The 17,631-nt window shown below is 45.4% G+C and overlaps 2 protein-coding genes across 2 annotated transcripts; both read left to right on the top strand.

The window, feature by feature from the left end:
- The first annotated feature begins 4,738 nt into the window (after positions 1-4,738).
- On the top strand, positions 4,739-5,839 carry LOC108161545 (protein Hezron-like). Its single transcript, XM_017295827.2, has 3 exons — positions 4,739-4,944; positions 4,995-5,183; positions 5,246-5,839. The coding sequence occupies exons 1-3, from the start codon at positions 4,819-4,821 to the stop codon at positions 5,534-5,536; spliced, it is 606 nt and encodes a 201-aa protein (XP_017151316.1). The 5' UTR covers positions 4,739-4,818; the 3' UTR covers positions 5,537-5,839.
- A 10,548-nt stretch (positions 5,840-16,387) lies between these two features.
- LOC108161307 (inactive selenide, water dikinase-like protein) lies at positions 16,388-17,494 on the top strand. The gene has a single exon (XM_017295527.1). It carries the CDS (start codon positions 16,388-16,390, stop codon positions 17,492-17,494), a length of 1,107 nt encoding a protein of 368 aa, XP_017151016.1.
- Positions 17,495-17,631: the final 137 nt, after the last annotated feature.

The following is a 17,631-nucleotide window of genomic DNA, read 5'->3' as shown; positions in this document are numbered from 1 at the left end:
TCTGGGAGTTACAGGAATATACCCCTATACTCACTTTGAGGAGGAGCTCAAGGGATGGGTCGAGTCTCGATTGACGTTGTACGTCGTCAAAGACAGTGTATTTGGATCGTCGTTTCTGCGCCTTTGTATATTTTGTAGGATTATGGAACCCCGACGAGCTGAGAACCTCCAGAAACCTGCGGTATGAGACTGCGGCTGGCCTAAGAGACTGGCCTTCCTCCACGTCGCCACGAAAGACCCCGTCAAAGAACAGCTTTTTGCGCCCACATGCAACATCTACATATGTAGGTATTGTGTGGTCTTTGCTTGTACAGGCTCCTCAGTTCAGCCCTCAGTTGTGTGCATCGCCAAAAGTATGCTATACAATTATCATCGGAAATGTAAGCCCGAAAGCGGGCAACGTAAATGGCCCCAACAAAAGCCACAAAGTATCCGCTGCACCTGTGTTCCTGTGTGCCGCTAATTGAAAAGTCACAACTTGCCACCTGTGACTGTGCCACCGCAGGCACCCCGTGCCACGTGCCTCGTGCCCTCCCCCCCGCCACGAGCCCATAGCCAGACCTGAATGTTCGTCTGGCAACCCTTTTTGCCGCGACTAATTTTCCACTGGCGACGCGCTTTTAATTAGCTGCAAACTCCGAAACCCAAATTATGCATGACTCTCTCTCTCTCTCTATGCAACACGGGCTGTGCGGTGCCTCTGGGAGTGTGTGTGCCGCAGATTGTGTTGCCGCTGCCGCCGCTGCCGCTGCTGCTGCGACCGCGCCCATTTTAACTACAAAATAATTACGTGCTAGGCAATTAATGGCCCCAAGGGGTTAGAGTTACAAAAATACTCGTGCGTTTTTTTCTCGCCCACATGCGCCATGCGGCAACATCCGGCGGCCATTTGTTGCAAATCGACAGCCATTTCCGGTGCATAAAGTGCTCTCACAAGGCAAGCCACGCCGGGGGCAGAGCGGAACAGCATTTGTGAGTTGCGGTTTTTTTAATGCGAACAAGAAATCATAATGCTTAATGATAATTTAATCAGCAAGGAGGAGAGACAGAGAGGGAGAGAGAAAGTTAAAGGAGAAGGCTATACGATTCGGTCCACAAAATATTTTGTAGATTTCTTAGTTGGTGGTAGAATTGATGGTTTATAGGGCACTGAATTGGGCCTAATCCTTGGGCCAGCTCCACCTTAATGCCGTCCCTCGCCGTTGGATATATGTATCGTTCCAGGGATCTCCGGGATGAGGGCATCTTGGGCGATGGCCAGGGTACGCTTCTTGGTGAGCACCGGGTGGTCGTGCTCGTGACCGGAGAGATCCTTCTTGGGGAAGCCAATGTGACTGTCTAGAACCGGCTGCACGGCTGTCGCCGGCTGTCCCCTTGGCACGGCTGCCCTCACGCTGGAAATGGACCATGCAATCGTAGAAGAATACAATCCTTGGTCTTCCTTGTCGATGCCAACCAAATGGGGGACACGTTGTGGGGCAAATGGCGTCGCTGATACTGGCTGACGGACAGCATCTGGGCCATGGACTCGATGCTCATGATCTGGAAGTGTTTGCTAGCCCTGTTTCTTTACCTTCAAGAAGAGCGAGAAGGCGTCGCACTTTTCGTCATAGCTTTGTCTGTGTCCGCGAGAGAATTGCGTGGCCGCTCCTGGCCGGCAATGGCCAGAACAGTGCTGCCCTTATTCTCGTATATAGAAGGTTTGCCAAGGTGCCACATGGCCCTGAATTCGTTCAAATTCTTATTAAAGATGTGCTGTGAAAGTGTTCGAACAGTGTCGTTTACCACCAAAAGATGCGTGATTTCTAGCAAGTCAAAGGCAAAGCAACGTATGTAGATGTGAGATACATGACTCGAATATAGCCTATACCTTGCTGGCATTCAATAACTTTAATATTTGTTAACAAGTCATTGTTTATCTTTTGTAAACTCCCAAAAGCCAACAAAAATCAGCCAGTCAGGCAGGCAGGGACCCTCCCCCCGCCACCCATATGGGTAATCCAAAGAGCAAAAGCTGGTTTTTGGGCAAGGGGCAGGGGGATGTAGCAGATGCGTTTGGCTTCAACTTGTCACCTAACGTTTAACGATAAATTTGCTGACAGCGACAACGGATAATTAGTTTCACTAACGAGAAAACTTCCACTGGCTCGTTCGAAGCCCCCAACCCAACCCAACCCATCCTCCACCCCCCCACACACACACACACGAACACGAAGACATGTCTGGGAGCGTGAGAGCCCTAATGCAACATGTTAACCCAAGTAGCAAGGAGCCAAAAGCAACAGTAACAACACCATCAAGGACTCAACTCTGAGCTCCGGCCTGGGCTCCGGGCTCTGGGGCTCCGGGGCTCAACTCATGATGATACGAGCGATACGTACGGGAAACAGGATGAACAATCCGGCGGAACGTTTCCCATGCTTCAGTGCATCGTTCTCCTTGAGCTAATAAAATGATTATGTGTTATTTTTATGCTGTCAGACGAAGGATGACGATGGCGATGGCTGGGAGACGGGTAGGAGCTGGTTGAATGGGTCCTTTACTAGACAGACGGCAGCTCTCTACCAACAGCAATTGCCGTTGATTGTTTACATATTAATCGCAACTTTTAATGGGCAGTGAAACCATTTTTGTAGCAGGGGCGCTTACATAATGGAAGTGGCCAAAATGTTAGTCCAGGGAATATGCTAATTGAATTGTTATGGCTCGAAATTGTTACTCTCGCTAATGGGATAAGCTCTAAATTGATGCGTGAAGAGTTATAGATTGTCTGCCAGTTCCTTGGAATTTATTTGACTGAAGGTTAGGCTCATTCTTGTACGAGCCATACGCGTCGGACTGGAGGTTTCGGTGCTCTTTCCGTGTAGATTCGAATCAAACATCTTTATGCCATATGCTCCGCAGTTTCTGCCGGTACTTCGGAACAACTCAGCAGTCCTTACAAGACCTTACATCAATCTGGTTTGACATCAAAACAATGACAACTTGTAAACTTGATCCGGCTCACCTTTTTAGCATGTTTTAAAGGTACGTATCTTTGAGAGATGATCTAAAGAGCATTGTTATGAAAACCATACAAAGAAATTCCTTTTTCACACAACCAGAAAATATTTTATTGGCCTTTTTAGAAGATAATGAGTTTCATATAAGGGAACTGTCTATTCGAAAGATACCGAAGGCACGAGTGGAGGCCAAAGTGATGAAAATTCACGATTTTCATCTTCCAAAACTTAAAGTTCCTGCTTCAGAGTATTATAATTTAATAGATTGGGCGATAGAAAATATAACAGACCCTCGAATGGCAATGGTATGGAGTAAAGTGACAGCAAAATTGAGAACTGAATTTCAACAGGTACTAATTTCCTTCAATTTGATGAGAATCCTTGTGTGAGAGTGAAATAGAAATACTTTTTGGATGTTTTACTTCTCCGAACACGACTTTTGATCGAGCTTCAATCTACATAATTTGCATTTGGCCGTATCTTCGGTATTTTCCTAGGGTGGCCGTACATTTATGGATTATTAATCTAAGCTGGGGATGCCGTATTGGCTGATATATGTTGAAATGGGGCTGCCGTACTGACTGATATGGGTTATCCTACCACACTTGCGACAGCCACAGACTGTGTAAAGGTTTGTCAAGCCTATAACAGAGCCTTAAGTGCCTTTATAAAGACCTTCTGGTCCATGATGCAATTATACAAGGTGGTCTCGTCGGGAGCCGAAGTTCGTTCGTGTTGTCCCTTATCTTCAGTGCATGCTTGCTTGTTGATGATGAAGGTTGTTCACGGACGAATTTTTTGATATATTCTTAACCCTTATGTCCCGACAACAACAAAATTATAAAAAGCATATAAAAAAAATACCACAGAATTAGACGTAATCTTTATATATTATGTAAAAGAACATTTTAATATAACTAAAAATGTTGAAGAAAAATTATTAATGGCTGCAAAAAAATTTAAATATTAATATATCAGTAAAATCATTTTATTTTAAAATTTTAAAACCCACGGGCCTGTTAAGGGTTAATCAACATCAACATATACCGTCTCACTCACACTCACTATACTATGTGCCCTTCACTCGCACTTATTGCTAGCATACGTTAAGGGACTAACTTTTGCCGACGAGACCACCTTGTATAATTGCATCATGTTCTGGTCTGGTATTAATTGAATTACTGCACTCTACGGAGTTACATGAAACTATTGTGTACTTTAATGGATAACTATTTTGAGGGGAAAGCAATGGAAAATAGGAATCCCAAAGGCTAGCAGATTTTTGCATGGAATAAATGGTCTATGAAAAAATGTTCCCAAATGAATATTCTTTCAAAATGATGAAAACTAAAGAAATTGGGTGTTAGAAATGAAACAGGGATATGCATGTTGAGCAAAAAACATTCGAAACTAACAAAAAAAAAATATGGAAAAACCATTCTAGCAAAGAATTAGGGAAATATGCCTGACTGGAGTTGTTTGAGTCCTTACCAAAAGATCAGGGACACTTTTCCAAATGCAGGAACCTATGGAACGCGCAGATTGGCTCACAAATGACTCAGAAAACCAGATATATATGGGCAAATATCCTCGGTCCTTAACAGGAACTTCCGATTACAGGAACAACAACTACACCTAATTCTGTTTTTACATCCAAATTCAAAACGTCAAATTTTTTCATAGAATAAATGAAATCAAATTGTTGAAATTCGAAAAAGAAAAGCAACCATAGGGATTTCCTTTCTGACTTTCATTGTTTTCGACTGTCACATTTCAATTCAATTTTCAATCGCAGCACTAGTGTAAAGGAAAAATAATGTTGAAGGCAATCGAAGGAGCAAAGGGATCAAAGGGATCGAAGGGAGCCGAAAAGCTCTCGTGCTTCACAGCGGGATCCACTGTGCGCTGCAAGACCTGCTTCGACGAGGAAGTATTGGGCAAGGTAAGTTGCTGCAAGGGGTATTTCAATTAACTTATCAATCGGCCTTTGAGGTGGTGGCCTTCGATGCCGGCTCCAAAATGCTAATGCTGGAAGCTCTCATTAAGAAGCGTGCTGCCAGTGGCCAGATGCTTTGTGATAGGAGCATCGTGAACTTGAACTTTTGTATTGATGTGGAGATCGTCGATGAGGTCGCGATGCCGAAAAAGATGCCAGTACCGGACGCCCTCGACCTACAGAAGGTGTGTGGAACATGCGTAATCCTTATAAAACTCTTAATCTAAGCACCCGTATCCTCTTGCAGTTGGAGAAGCGTCTTGACAACTCAGTAAAGCAGAGGGTCAAGTTCCTTAAGAGCTGCCATCCGAAAGTCTCGCCCATGGGCCAGGCACTTTATTCCCATTTAGCCAATTTATTGGGCGAAAATCAGGTGTCCTGGCTCGAGGAGGATAAGAAAATCTCCATCTTTGTGAAGCATCAGGTGACCATTGACCCACCCTATGGTGTGGCCAATGTCAAAAGTGTTAACGAGTCGACCAAGCTTCTAAAATATGTCCGGGGGATTCTGCAGCAGTTCATCAAATATCAAAATTAAGTAAAACACACACACACACCACAAGAGAGTGCAACTCAACAACAACAACAAATATTTGAAAAAACTTTGAAATATGTACACTCTACACCCCACATAGACTTTGCGTTAAATGCCTTAAGAAAACACATCTTAAATATACTTTTAATTGCTGACGACGAAGATATACCAAACAAGCATCCACAGCATGACATTTATAAAATACTACAACTATTACGTAATGCCCATACACATACATACATATATTATATTGTAAAACTGCTTACTGTATGGTTTCGTTATGCATAAATGCTCAAATGACAGACAGACATGGCTCTATTATTTATTATTTATTAGATTATCGACTATTGCTAATCAGCACATTTCATCTGCATCGTACATAAACTTAATTGGCGCAAACAAATTCAAGTCACATTTTGTTGCAATTGCATAGATTTGATAAGTTTTCTAGGCATACAATTTAAATAATATATGTATTTTATGTCCATAACATAGACATAGGCCATAGCACGTAGCCGAACAGTACATTTTTCGAACCCTAAGATCTCAAGTGGGAGGGTTTTTCTTGTAAACAATTCGTGGAACATCAAATACTTTTAATTTTAATACACAAGAAGATGAATATTAAGATTTAGAATAAGGTTCAGTTAAGATTATGTGTTTCTGTTCTGTTACATGTTTAATTATTTTGGAGAGCGAGTTAGTTGATGAACAACAGAGAGTAATACATGTTTATAAATGATTTAATTTATCGCATTGATTAGATCAAAATGAAGTGGACGAAATTGATTAGTTTTCGAATTGATTGCCATTGTTTTATGGCATCATTAAATGCAACTAACTAAACTCTCAATTTGGATCCAATACATTTTTACAATTGATTTGAAGTTGTTCCAGTTTTGTACATGATTATCAAACGGTTGCGATATTGTATACATATGTACTATGGCCATGCCTATACATAGATAAATTAAATATATAATCTTTGGTGCGAATACATCGGACTGGCATTCATTTTCACACCAACATGAGAAGTGATCTCTGAGAAACAAACAGAAATAAACAGGGGATGCCAACACAGCGTGGGAGGTCGAATGGAGCAAAAGAAAACACTCAGAATATTGTTAACTAAAGCTCTACTAAGTAAATACAATACTAGACTGTTTCCGATGATATACAGATCTGGGAGGGGGGGGCGCGGTTGGGAGTTGGGCTCGACTCGACTATTGATGCTGATCAAGAATATATATACTTTATGGGTTCGGAAAGGCTTCCTTCTGGGAGTTACACGCATCAACTTTCCCCAAGAATCGAATACACCCCTATACTCACTTTGAGGAGGAGTTCAAGGGGTGGATCGAGTCTCGATTGACGTTGTACGTCGTCAAAGAGAGTGTATTTGGATCGTCGTTTCTGCGCCTTTGTATATTTTGTAGGATTATGGAACCCCGACGAGCTTAGAACCTCCAGAAACCCGCGGTCTGAGACTGGTTATCCTACCACACTTGACACAGCCACAGACTGTGTAAAGGTTTGTCAAGCCTATGACAGAGCCTTAAGTGCCTTTCTAAAGACCTTCTGGTCCTTGGAAGAGAACAAATCTTAATTTTGTTCAACCAAAAGAATATATAGAAAATTCCGTACTTTAAATTACGATAATTTAATTTTCCTTTTGTTATATCAAATTTTAATCATTACGCTTTCAGGTTCAGGGGTCTCTCTTTTCAATAATTTCTTTAATCACACGCCTCACAGATTTACTATATTCTAGAATTTCATTACGAGAACGAGTACTCCTACCAGTCCATTCAATAAACTTTGAATGTACATCCCTTGGAAGCAGATGAGCAACCGGATAACTATTTAACTAAATTAACAATTCACGAGATGAAAACTTTTCAAGTTTTCCACTTGACAGACACGCCCCCTCCGCCTCCACGCGAGGTCCTTTTGTTAGGTAAAAGGCAAACAAACACAAAAAAAAAAAAACAGAACGCACAATCACACAGACAGACGAAGGACGGACGGGGGGACTGAAAGCGGAAGCTGGCAAACAAGCGGAAGGCTCTTCTGGCACTCAACTAATGGCAACATAATGCGTTTATTGTGGGGCACAGAATGGGGCACCAGCCGGGGAATCCCCCAAAGAAGTGATAACCCAGCGCAAATGTCAACGCAAAAGTCAATCAATGCATTGATGGGGTGGCAGCTGCTCGAATGGGGCGGTGACTAGGGGGTGGCAGACACACAGCCAGACAGGGGGGGGCGGTTGGAGAAGTACGCACTTTTCAATGGACCAAACAAGTCAGACGGCGCGGAGCGCATTCAAAATCAATTCAATTGAAAAACATTTTCCCCAGTTTTTACACATATACCCTGGCAAAGGATATGGCGATTTTAGCCCGAGGTTTGTAACGAAAAGACAAGAATGTATGGCTTAAACACTGCATAGATTTTGCTGCATAGATCTAGCGTATAGATCGGCTAGATCGGAGGACTATAACTTATAGAAATCATAGCAAAAATCCCTCTGGAAGAGCACTCAAACCTTCGGTGATGGAAACTCCCCCTTCATTCGGGGGTTTTTCCTTTATTTGGAGTACTTGTTTTTTCGTTTGAGGGTGGATGCCTCTTTTTTTTCACGGCCCTGACTTGCCGCTTTTTTGTTGACCATTGACTGGGAAATCACTTGAATTCTGTTCATTTTCATTTACATTTTCGGCTGGAAATGAATGATTTTCTCGATGCATTCAAAACGCTAATGAGACGTAATGTGATGGCCATGACGGGAATGATTCACAGTCCTGTCTTGCCATTCCTCGCCGACAATCGTCGTCGTTTGTCAAAAACTTTGTTGCATGCTTAGTGGCAACAACAGCAGCCAGCGAGTGGCTGAGGGATTGCCACATCATCATCCAAATGCCTCAACAGTTTTCAGATACTTATAGCTCATTAAGCCCATGGAGCTCTGGCATCGTTTCCACTTTGCAGAGTCATGCCACGCCCACATAAATGGCACAGCCGCCAAAAGCTCAAAACCTCAAAAACTCAAAAACTGACTGACAAATTTTCACAGCTCAACGGCCATTAAACTTGGCTGAAAAGTTCAATTAGCTGCAAGACGGGCTGCAAGGCCGGCAGTCTGAAACCTGAAGGATTTTTGTTTGATTTTGGGAAATCTTTTTGGACAGCGCACAGGACATTTGTCACACGCTCGCTTTCAGCAGCTCCATCATCATCTTGATTCGAATGGCCATTCATTCGTTGTCCCTTATCCTTTATCCAGATCCCTGTCCTCCCAGTCTCCCCCTGTTGGATGCCTTGAGATTTTCAATATTAATTGCAGAGCTTCGAACCAGCACAAAGGACACGCTGACCCATGTCCTTGGCTTTGACTTTTGATGAATGGCCAAGAATTTGGCCCGACATGAATGAGCATTTTAAATAAATTAGTTGCATTTTACTCGTAGTTTCGGCCTGATTGAGTCCTTTGATTAGCTGCGAATAAATCAGATCAAACGATGCCTTAAAGCCCAAACTTTAGGCCAATAAACTCGCTCCAGAATGGAGTCCCGGCGGTTATAAATCAAGACAATAAACCGGCATAAAAATTGTTATAAGTTAATTAAGCTAAATGAAAACCTCTTAAGCATGAGAGACTCCAGACTCCAGACTGCAGACACCTTCCTTCGTCTCGTCTCGTTCAAGGTGAAGCACCAGAGAGGATATAAAAATGCCAGAGATAAATTTGATATAAGCAGGGCTCTGGTCTGGTCTGTTCTGGTCTGGTCTGGTCTGAAGGGAAGACAAATGTCTGGCAATTTGGCTAAATGGCAAACTTGGCCAAGTAAAACATGCACAGGAGCATAATCAAGACAATAATTATTATTGTCATGTGTGTATTTTGGCCCTCCCCAGTCCCCCATTCACCCATTCCCACCGACAGATGAGGAAACTTTCCGTTTGGTTAGCAGCCGCCTGTCTGGCACTCGTCCTTCCAGAGTATCCCCGCCGACTGACTGACAACGTGTGTTAATTATGGCCATCTGCAGGAGGAGACTAACTGACTGACTGACTGCTCGTGGCTCGTTCTTGTGCCTGTTCTTGTTCTGTGCTGGAAATCGCATTAGGGAAATTACCTAGAAGGCCAAATACCTCGGCAAACATAAATACGAGTAGTTTTTGGCTTGCATTGTCTGTCTGGGAGCCGCTTAAAGGCTTGCCAAAGGCTTATTTCCACAGAGCCGCTTTGTTTTTGAGTCTCGAACTTGCTTTAGTTGGTCTAATTAAGCGTTTAAATTGGCTTGGTCTTGTTGGGGTTTTCATCTTCAGAAGGGAATCAATGGAATCATTGGAGTCTAGGCAATCTTTTAGTTTTTTTGGGGCCTGCTCTTTGTCTTTAATCGCCTTAGCCAGGCTTTCGTGTCTAAACAAAAGCCCAAAAGGGTTTAAAAGGGAACTAAAATGGTTCTTCTTCTGACTTTATAGTGTATTCAAAACCTTTAATTAAATTGATGTACGTACAGTCAGGCCTCGGGCCTAATTGACTTGTCTTGACCCCAAAATCCCCAAACAGGACGCCACCCCCTGCCCCCCCTGGAGACCCCAACTCCGCCACTAATTGCTATTGACAGTTATGGTCCATGGCTGGCCGAGATGATTAAAAATTTAATGGCTCCGAGTGGAAGAGTGGAAGAGGATGTCCTGCGGCTAGCCCCAGTCCATCAGAACATCCGACTGCCCTTTGAGTCGCATTCCAGGAAAAATCAAAGACTGCCAGAGGCCACAGAATCGACCCTTGTAGAGCCTTGTGGCAACTATGGACATTTTTGGCTGTTCAACTTGTTGCTAAATACATAAATCTAATTTGATTACAAAGTTACCGCCACGAAAACAGCGTCAGAGTCAGAGATGTGCCTGGTGATTTCTCTGGAAATATGTATCTCAAGGTGTTGTTGTTGGTTAAGTGCAGCCGTAGGCTGTTCAATTCCAAAGGATGACAGCTGCTCGAGAGCTCTTTGCAGTTTAATGAAAAGCGAAATGATATTTTCGGGGGAAAAAGACATTTCATGCCAGACAAATATCTTTCGAAAATATTTCATATTTTTCTGTGTGCTCAACGCGGCCTGAAATACGTTTTTTGATACCCTAGAGGGGGGTAGCATGTTGATGAGAGAAAGAAGGGTGCTCCTTTCGAAAAAGATCTCAAAATTGGACAAAAACTATTCCCAAGAAGGTATTCCCATACTCAGGGTACTTCCCACTTCGATCCACTTCTGGGGGCACCCTCCCCCTCCCCTCCCCGTTGACTTTTGTTCGTAATTCGAGCTTAGTGTAATGGAATTTTTAAGCGAATGTCACAGAAATGCACAAAGCACAATGAGACAAGAAGCTGCTCAAATATGCAAAGACTTTTACCCCCAGCGCACATACAGGACACCTAGGAGCTTATTATGAGGCAGGCAGCCCCGGGAGCCCCCCACAGACCCACTCAAGGACACCACCCGCTGGCGCATGCAACGAGGGGGATGCCAGAGCCGGCAGCAACGAAAAATGGAACTTATTTTCGTAGACAAGAGCGAATCTTGTGTTTATTTGCGCTTATATGCACATCATCTATCATCTATCATCAGGTTGGGAGTGTGTGTGGTGCCCCATCATCATAGGGCGTCTTACACTCATCTTTTATACACTTCCAGGGGGTACCCGTACTTTTGGGAACCCTTAAGAGTGTTTCTACTCCTATATCTTGAGAGGATTCAAATACACGCCTCTCTCTCGAAATATTTCCTGGTTTCGAAAGATTTCCAGATTCCAATTGGATGCCTAGCCTCTTTCTAGAACCCCTTTACCCCATAACCCCCTTACAAGTCCAGGGTATCTTCGAGGGTATCTCTACTTTCGACCTGCCCAAGGAGCCTTTCCTTTTTCCTTGCTTTTTCCATCTTCTTCCGCTGCATCAATTTTCCCTGTTGCCATTATTATGATTGTTATTAACTTAAATAGAAAATACTTGACTGTTTCATAAATCTCACCCGCTGGAGGTGCCTGCTGAGTGGGGGTGCCAAGGGGCGGGGCCGAGCTTTGCGGTGTAGTTGGAGGACGGAGGTCCTGCTGCGTCAAGTAGATTTATGTTGCTCTTGCCGCTGTTTGTCGTGTGGGGACGAGTTGCTTTCCTGATTTATTTCTGAACGGAATTCCAACAAAGTTGTTGGATTACACAAGGAAATAAAGGCAAGTTTTCTAAGGGAGTGAGATGTATAGACAAGGCTTGAAAGGAAGAGATAACAAGGGGTTATAGAAGAGCTCTAAAAGAAAGACCAGAATCTATCTGCTTCATTAATTGAAACCCCAATCGAAAACCCATTGAAAAAATTTCATACAGTTTCTCCTCCTTCAACCACGGAATTCAATTTAAACATTTCTGTGTCTCACCTCAAGAATTAGGCAACAACTAATTGGCCGCCTGCTGTGCAGGACTATTGTGTTTCCATTCACAGAGAAAAGCCTGCCGGCTGGAGGCGCAGCAAAGTTTTAATAAATCCGCAAATTACTTGGAAAGCAACTCGCTTTCGGGTTGACAATCAGCGCGATAAGAACTTGGCATAAACAAGCCCAAAGCCGTAAACTACAGGCTGTTTAGCATTAAGCCGAAATGAAGGCAGATGGCAGCCAGATGAAAGGAAGGACCAACACCAACACCAGCACAAGGATACGTTGGTCTGCTGCCGCGTTGGCAATTTTTATTTAGCTTTTGTAAGTTAATTTGTGCACTATTGTCCTGGGTCCTGGGTCCCGGGACCCTGCAGGACCCTGCAGGACCCAGGCTGGACACGACTCCCCGGGCTCGTTGAATGAAACGTTTGCTTTTTGCACTTTTTCTCTCTCTCTCTTTCTTTGTATACCCTTTCAAAGGGGGACACCGATTCTCTATAGAGAACTCCAGAGAGTGTACAAATCTATAGAGCAACGAGTCCTTCGTTACGGCTGGACCTAGGCATCCCTTCTTGTTTTTAATGTAATTCAATTTCAATGAAATTTAATCGTCCGTACGAGGCAGTGGCTTCTCCCCATTCGCCTTTTAACATTATTTGCGTCATTTTGTGGTGGTTAATTTCAGTGCAACGCCACGCTTTTACTATTCAATTATGTTGCCGCTTGTCGCCTCATTCAGGGCACTTTTTTATGCACTCTTGTTTATGATTACAGCAGTTCCGATCCCCCCCCCCCCCCTTTTAGGGCACCGCTCTATTGTCCTGCTAATGCCAGCCTGTGTCTTGTTTGTCATCCCGTGCGTCCTGCGTCCTGCGTCCTGTGGCCGTTGCCTTTGTTATGAAAAATTAAATGGGCATAAATCATGCTAATGGCGCATTGCAAAATTTATGATGCTTTAAAGCCTGGACAATCCACCATCAATTTATTTATGTATTTGCAATTATTCCGTAGATCTGCCCGTCTGAGGGTGGAAACTACGGGCTTTCAATGGGTTTCTAGCTGATTTTCTTTGGCATGGGTTCCATTTGGTTTCGATTTCAATTAGATGATTGTTTAAATGGGATTTTTCTAGCTGATGATGTCAGAGATCCAAGGGAAGACATTGTTTTTCGGTGTTGAGAGCCTTGTAAATCAATTGGGGACGGCATTGAGTGAGGCAGGAGTGTGGATAAGTAGTTATAGAGGCATTGACTCTTCTCCGAGTTCTTTTGCCTCCATCTCAGGACATCCCGCTGACCCCCATTAACCCAGCAGAGATCCCCCGCTTAAACACCATAATTATCTCGGAAACCTAACATTTCATTCGCCACGCATTCGCCCAAAAACTAATCCCAGAACTCGGGTAGGGATAATGGCGCGGAGGCACCACCCACATAATGCAAATTGCTCTTATAATTTGCACAGCAGCGACGTCATTCATCAGCCTTAGAGGGAGGGATTCGGGGGCTTCGAGGGGGGGCCCAGGCTAGACAAATTTCCCAGGGATTATCAGGCAAGGAAGGATGCCCTGGTTGCACTCTGTTGCAACATTCTCTTGCAGCTCAACGCTTTGGCGCTTCATTCCATTTATTATAACAACTTTTTGTATCCTTTTTTTTTTGCGGGGAGGGGGAGGGTGGGAGGTTATTTTCATTGCCAAAAATATATTTCAAGCGGGTTCAACTGCGAAGCGCATTTTATTTGGTTTTAGGATCTCACGGAGAGCCAGTTTGTTGCAAACTGTTCTCCACACACACACACACACACACACACACACACGCACGCCGACACATGGCCACTGCAGATACACTTTTGGGCCAATGCAGTTTTGCAGCTCGCAGATACAGATACAAGCACTGGCCGACCTCCCGCAGAGAAATTTTCATTTGGTTTTTGGCTCAGTGAGGGGGAAAAACTCGCCAGTTACAGGGTATACAAGACTGAATGAAGAGGGCTCCGAAGAAGTGGTAAAATGGTCTTAAAATATTATAAAATCTGTGGGATAAAGATAGACCTGGGTTTGAAGGGGAATTATAAAGGGTTCTTCATTCAAATTTGGGGGGTTACAGGTCTGAAATACAGATAAATATGGTTGGGTCTTCTATTCCTCTTCCATTCCTCCTATCCATTAACCCTTTCCAGGTCATCCTTTCGGCCACTCTATCCCTGTTTCAACCACAATCATTCTTAGTCGATTTTTCTTTGCATTTGGGAGTTTTCCTTTTGTTTTTCCTGTCTGTCTGTCTGTGGGTCCCCCTCTCCCCCCTGCCCCCTTTTCTGGCTCCACCTATCCACTGTGTTGTTTACATGTTCATTCGCGGGATTTTTCACTTGAAATTCGAAAGTCGACGTAGCGTCGCGTCGGCACAAAGAGTTAAGTCCTCGCATCCACAGAAATGGCTAGAACGGTGGAGCGGGAGGAGTATACTGGGCTGAATCGCTTATTGTTCTGACCCACACATTGTTGCATTAAATGAAGTTTGGCTCCTGGCTGCTCCCCCTTCTGCGGTTGTCTTTGCATTAAGCTTGTTAGGGCTTTAATTCGGAGGCATCCTTGGCCGAATCGCATCAACGCAGCTGGAGATCGTTAAATAATTCATGTCAGGCCGCAACGAAATCGAAAAAAGATACGAGAACCAAAGGAAAGAACAAAAAAAAAAAAAACGAAAGAACAGCAGCAATGAAAGCCAAATTAAGCAGTTGGAAACGTTTAGACGGGATGGGGGATGGGGGATGGGGGAAAAGGAAAAGCCAGGAGAGCAGCCTCTTGGTTGCTGGGTGGATGGTGGCGTCCCAGCTGGGCGCCTGATTTACGTTGCAATAATTTTCATCTCATTTTCATTAGGTTTTCGGGGGCTTATCCAGGGCAGCCTTTGCCTGGGAGTTTTATCTAAAAGGTGAGAAGCTTTTTGGCCTGCAACGGTGGGCCACTTGAGCTCTTGGCTATTTATCATTCCCCAAGAGCTTACACCCTGCCCCTTTGCTGTCCATAGGCCTCCGTTCTCTGTGTCTGGAGCAGCCCTTGGTTACAATCTTCTCCTTCTCGCAGCTGTGGAGGTTTTTTCCCCTGCCCCCTGCACCATACACTCGTACAAGTACCCTCGGAAGTTGTGAACAAGTTGCAGGTTGAAACAACAACACGGCTGCCGGAATAAAAAGGATCAACAAGGCACTCAGCACCAGAGAAAACAGGAAAAGGAACTGGAAACAGCAACGACAACGACAACGGCAACGACGAGTGTGACACTTCACAGTGCTGACAGATTTACATCAATTATTGAGCAGCAGCAGGTGCGTGGTAACAGGTGGATCCATAAAGGGGTGGCCCACTCCCCAAGGGGCCACAACAGACAACTATTTCGCAACGGAAAAAACTCGGCTGCTATTTGATGTCGATTGGGTATTGACAGGCTTCGAGGCTCAAGCGAATGGGGTCGAGTGGGTTGATGCGAAAGTTTGCCAAAAGGGGAATGAATATTCCGACTAGAATTTGCCAAATGTACAACCACTTTCTATATTCCTAGATCCCAGATTCTTAGAGCTTTCGAATCCTCCGTTGGACCTTTTCGGCTCCCTGCCGTTACTGGCTTTGTTGTCCTCTTCCTTCAGGCCAAATGAGTCGTTAGAATCGCTTGACATCGCCCGCTCCTTGCGAGTCTTATTCGTTTTTTGGACATCTGCTACCAGGAATCACATCTTAGCTTGGTGTAGAGCCAACTAGAGATCAATAAGCCTCCTCGCCGTCGGAAGAATCCACCTCCCTTTAGGTGGATGAATCGCCCAAGTCTGTAAAGCGCTCCCTTGACTCCTGTAGAAGAAAATGGAATTAGGGACTGAAACAAGGCTACAGCTACCATCTTTCCTGTATGTTCGGTGCAGCTACGCGCCACGCGTCATGCGGCAGCGTCCCTCGTTCAGTTGGTCGGGAGCAGGGCTGTGTTTTGGCTGGGATCCGCGCGTGACAGCCTTCTGCTGGTGTCAAACGGGCCACTTGAGGGTGCAGTAATTGCACATCAACGTCCAAAAAATATATAATATCTCCCCGATGATCCATTTCATGATTTTTAAACATTTTTTCGGTCTACGCGCACCTTCCAAAATAGAGAATTCTTTGCAAGTTTTCAGCTCCACGTAACAGCGGCCATTTTTCTTCCAGTACAGGGTTGCATTGGCCAAGAGTAGGGCTGCCAAAGATAAATCTCACCAGCAAAGCGTATTTTCTTTGCCTATTATCAGTATATATCGTAGAGAGACTACAACTATCGATAAGTTCCAATAGTGACATCAGCTATCGAAAGTTTCTAAGCAACCCAGCAGCTGTCAAACGCTTTTTGCTTGTGAAAAAAAGAATACTTTGGGGATTGCATATTGGATCTTAAAATGTGCGACTTCAACCCCGTTCTTCGAGGCTTAAGTGCCTACTTCCGGCTGACCAACTACCGCGACCGGCAGGTAGCCGGCTGCAAGGTGCCCGAAGCAGTGGTTTCGGCAATGCTCGACAGCCCTGCCCGCAACACCTACTCTTGGGGCGGCGAGCGGCTGCCGTTAACGCAGCTGGAGCAGATGCTGAGCGAAATGAACATCGCCACGAGCGGTCTGCTGGCCGGAGTGCAGCACCACCTGACCGTCGAGTGCCACTACCCGGTCATCGACGATCCCTTCGAGATGGGGAAGATCATCTGCGCCGACTCGATCGCCGACTTCTACGCCATGGGCATCACCGAGTGCGACAAGATGCTGATGCTGGTCTGCCGGCCTCGCCAGATGGTCACGAGCGAGTTCAACGTGGTGTACTCCTTGATGGCGGAGGGCTTCAAGGAGTGCTTCCGGGCCACCGGCGGGAACGAGTCCTGGGCCGAGTGCATGCACAGCGACTGGTTCATCGCCGGCGGCCTGGCCTCCTCCCACTGGGAGAGGAGCCAGCTGCTGGCGCGCGACAACGCCGTGGACGGCGATGTCCTGGTGCTGACCAAGCCCCTGGGCACCCAGGTGGCCATCGACGCCTACGGGTGCATCGGTCAGCCGCAGGCCTGGGAGAAATACAAGATGTTCCTCACCGAAGAGGATCTCCGTGGGGCCTATCGTCTGGCTGTCAAGTCGATGACTCGCCTCAACCGCAAGGCCGCCAGTCTCATGCACTTGCACAACGCCCACGGGGCCTTGGCCGTGTCCGGGCGTGGCATCCTGGCTCATGCCAGGACCCTGGCTCTTCTCCAAAAGCAGCCGCTGTCCTTTGTCATCGACACGCTGCCGGTGATCGGCAAGCTGGCGACTGTACCTTGCTGCCAGAGCCGCCTGCGTCGCGGTCTTAGCCACGAGACCTCGGGTGGTCTGCTTATCTGCATGCCCCGCGAGGATGCCGCTTCCTTTTGCCAGCTCCTCGAGGCCCAGGATGGTCACCCGGCCTGGATCATCGGCACTGTCCAGAGCGGCATCCGCAATGCCACCGTCTCCAAGGATGCTCAAATCATCGAGGTCTCCGAGTGAAGAATTGACTTACACTTGCTCTTACTTGTAGTGCCTCCAATAAATTGCATTCGTAATTGAGCTTAAACAAAATCGTCTGCTTCCCAAAGGGTGGGACTAGGGGCAGGGCCAGCCAAAAGAAGGCTGGAATTCCCTGT

Source organism: Drosophila miranda, chromosome 4, assembly GCF_003369915.1.
Source record: "Drosophila miranda strain MSH22 chromosome 4, D.miranda_PacBio2.1, whole genome shotgun sequence".
Lineage (NCBI taxonomy): Eukaryota > Metazoa > Arthropoda > Insecta > Diptera > Drosophilidae > Drosophila > Drosophila miranda.
This window is presented reverse-complemented; position numbering and strand designations above follow the sequence as displayed.

Bases quoted from the DNA above. Each gene is read 5' to 3' on its own strand.
- LOC108161545 (XM_017295827.2), top strand. From the start codon at position 4,819: ATGTTGAAGGCAATCGAAGGAGCAAAGGGATCAAAGGGATCGAAGGGA. The intron at 4,945-4,994 runs GTAAGTTGCTGC...TCGGCCTTTGAG, and splicing joins ACGAGGAAGTATTGGGCAAG to GTGGTGGCCTTCGATGCCGG. The intron at 5,184-5,245 runs GTGTGTGGAACA...ATCCTCTTGCAG, and splicing joins ACGCCCTCGACCTACAGAAG to TTGGAGAAGCGTCTTGACAA.
- LOC108161307 (XM_017295527.1), top strand. From the start codon at position 16,388: ATGTGCGACTTCAACCCCGTTCTTCGAGGCTTAAGTGCCTACTTCCGG.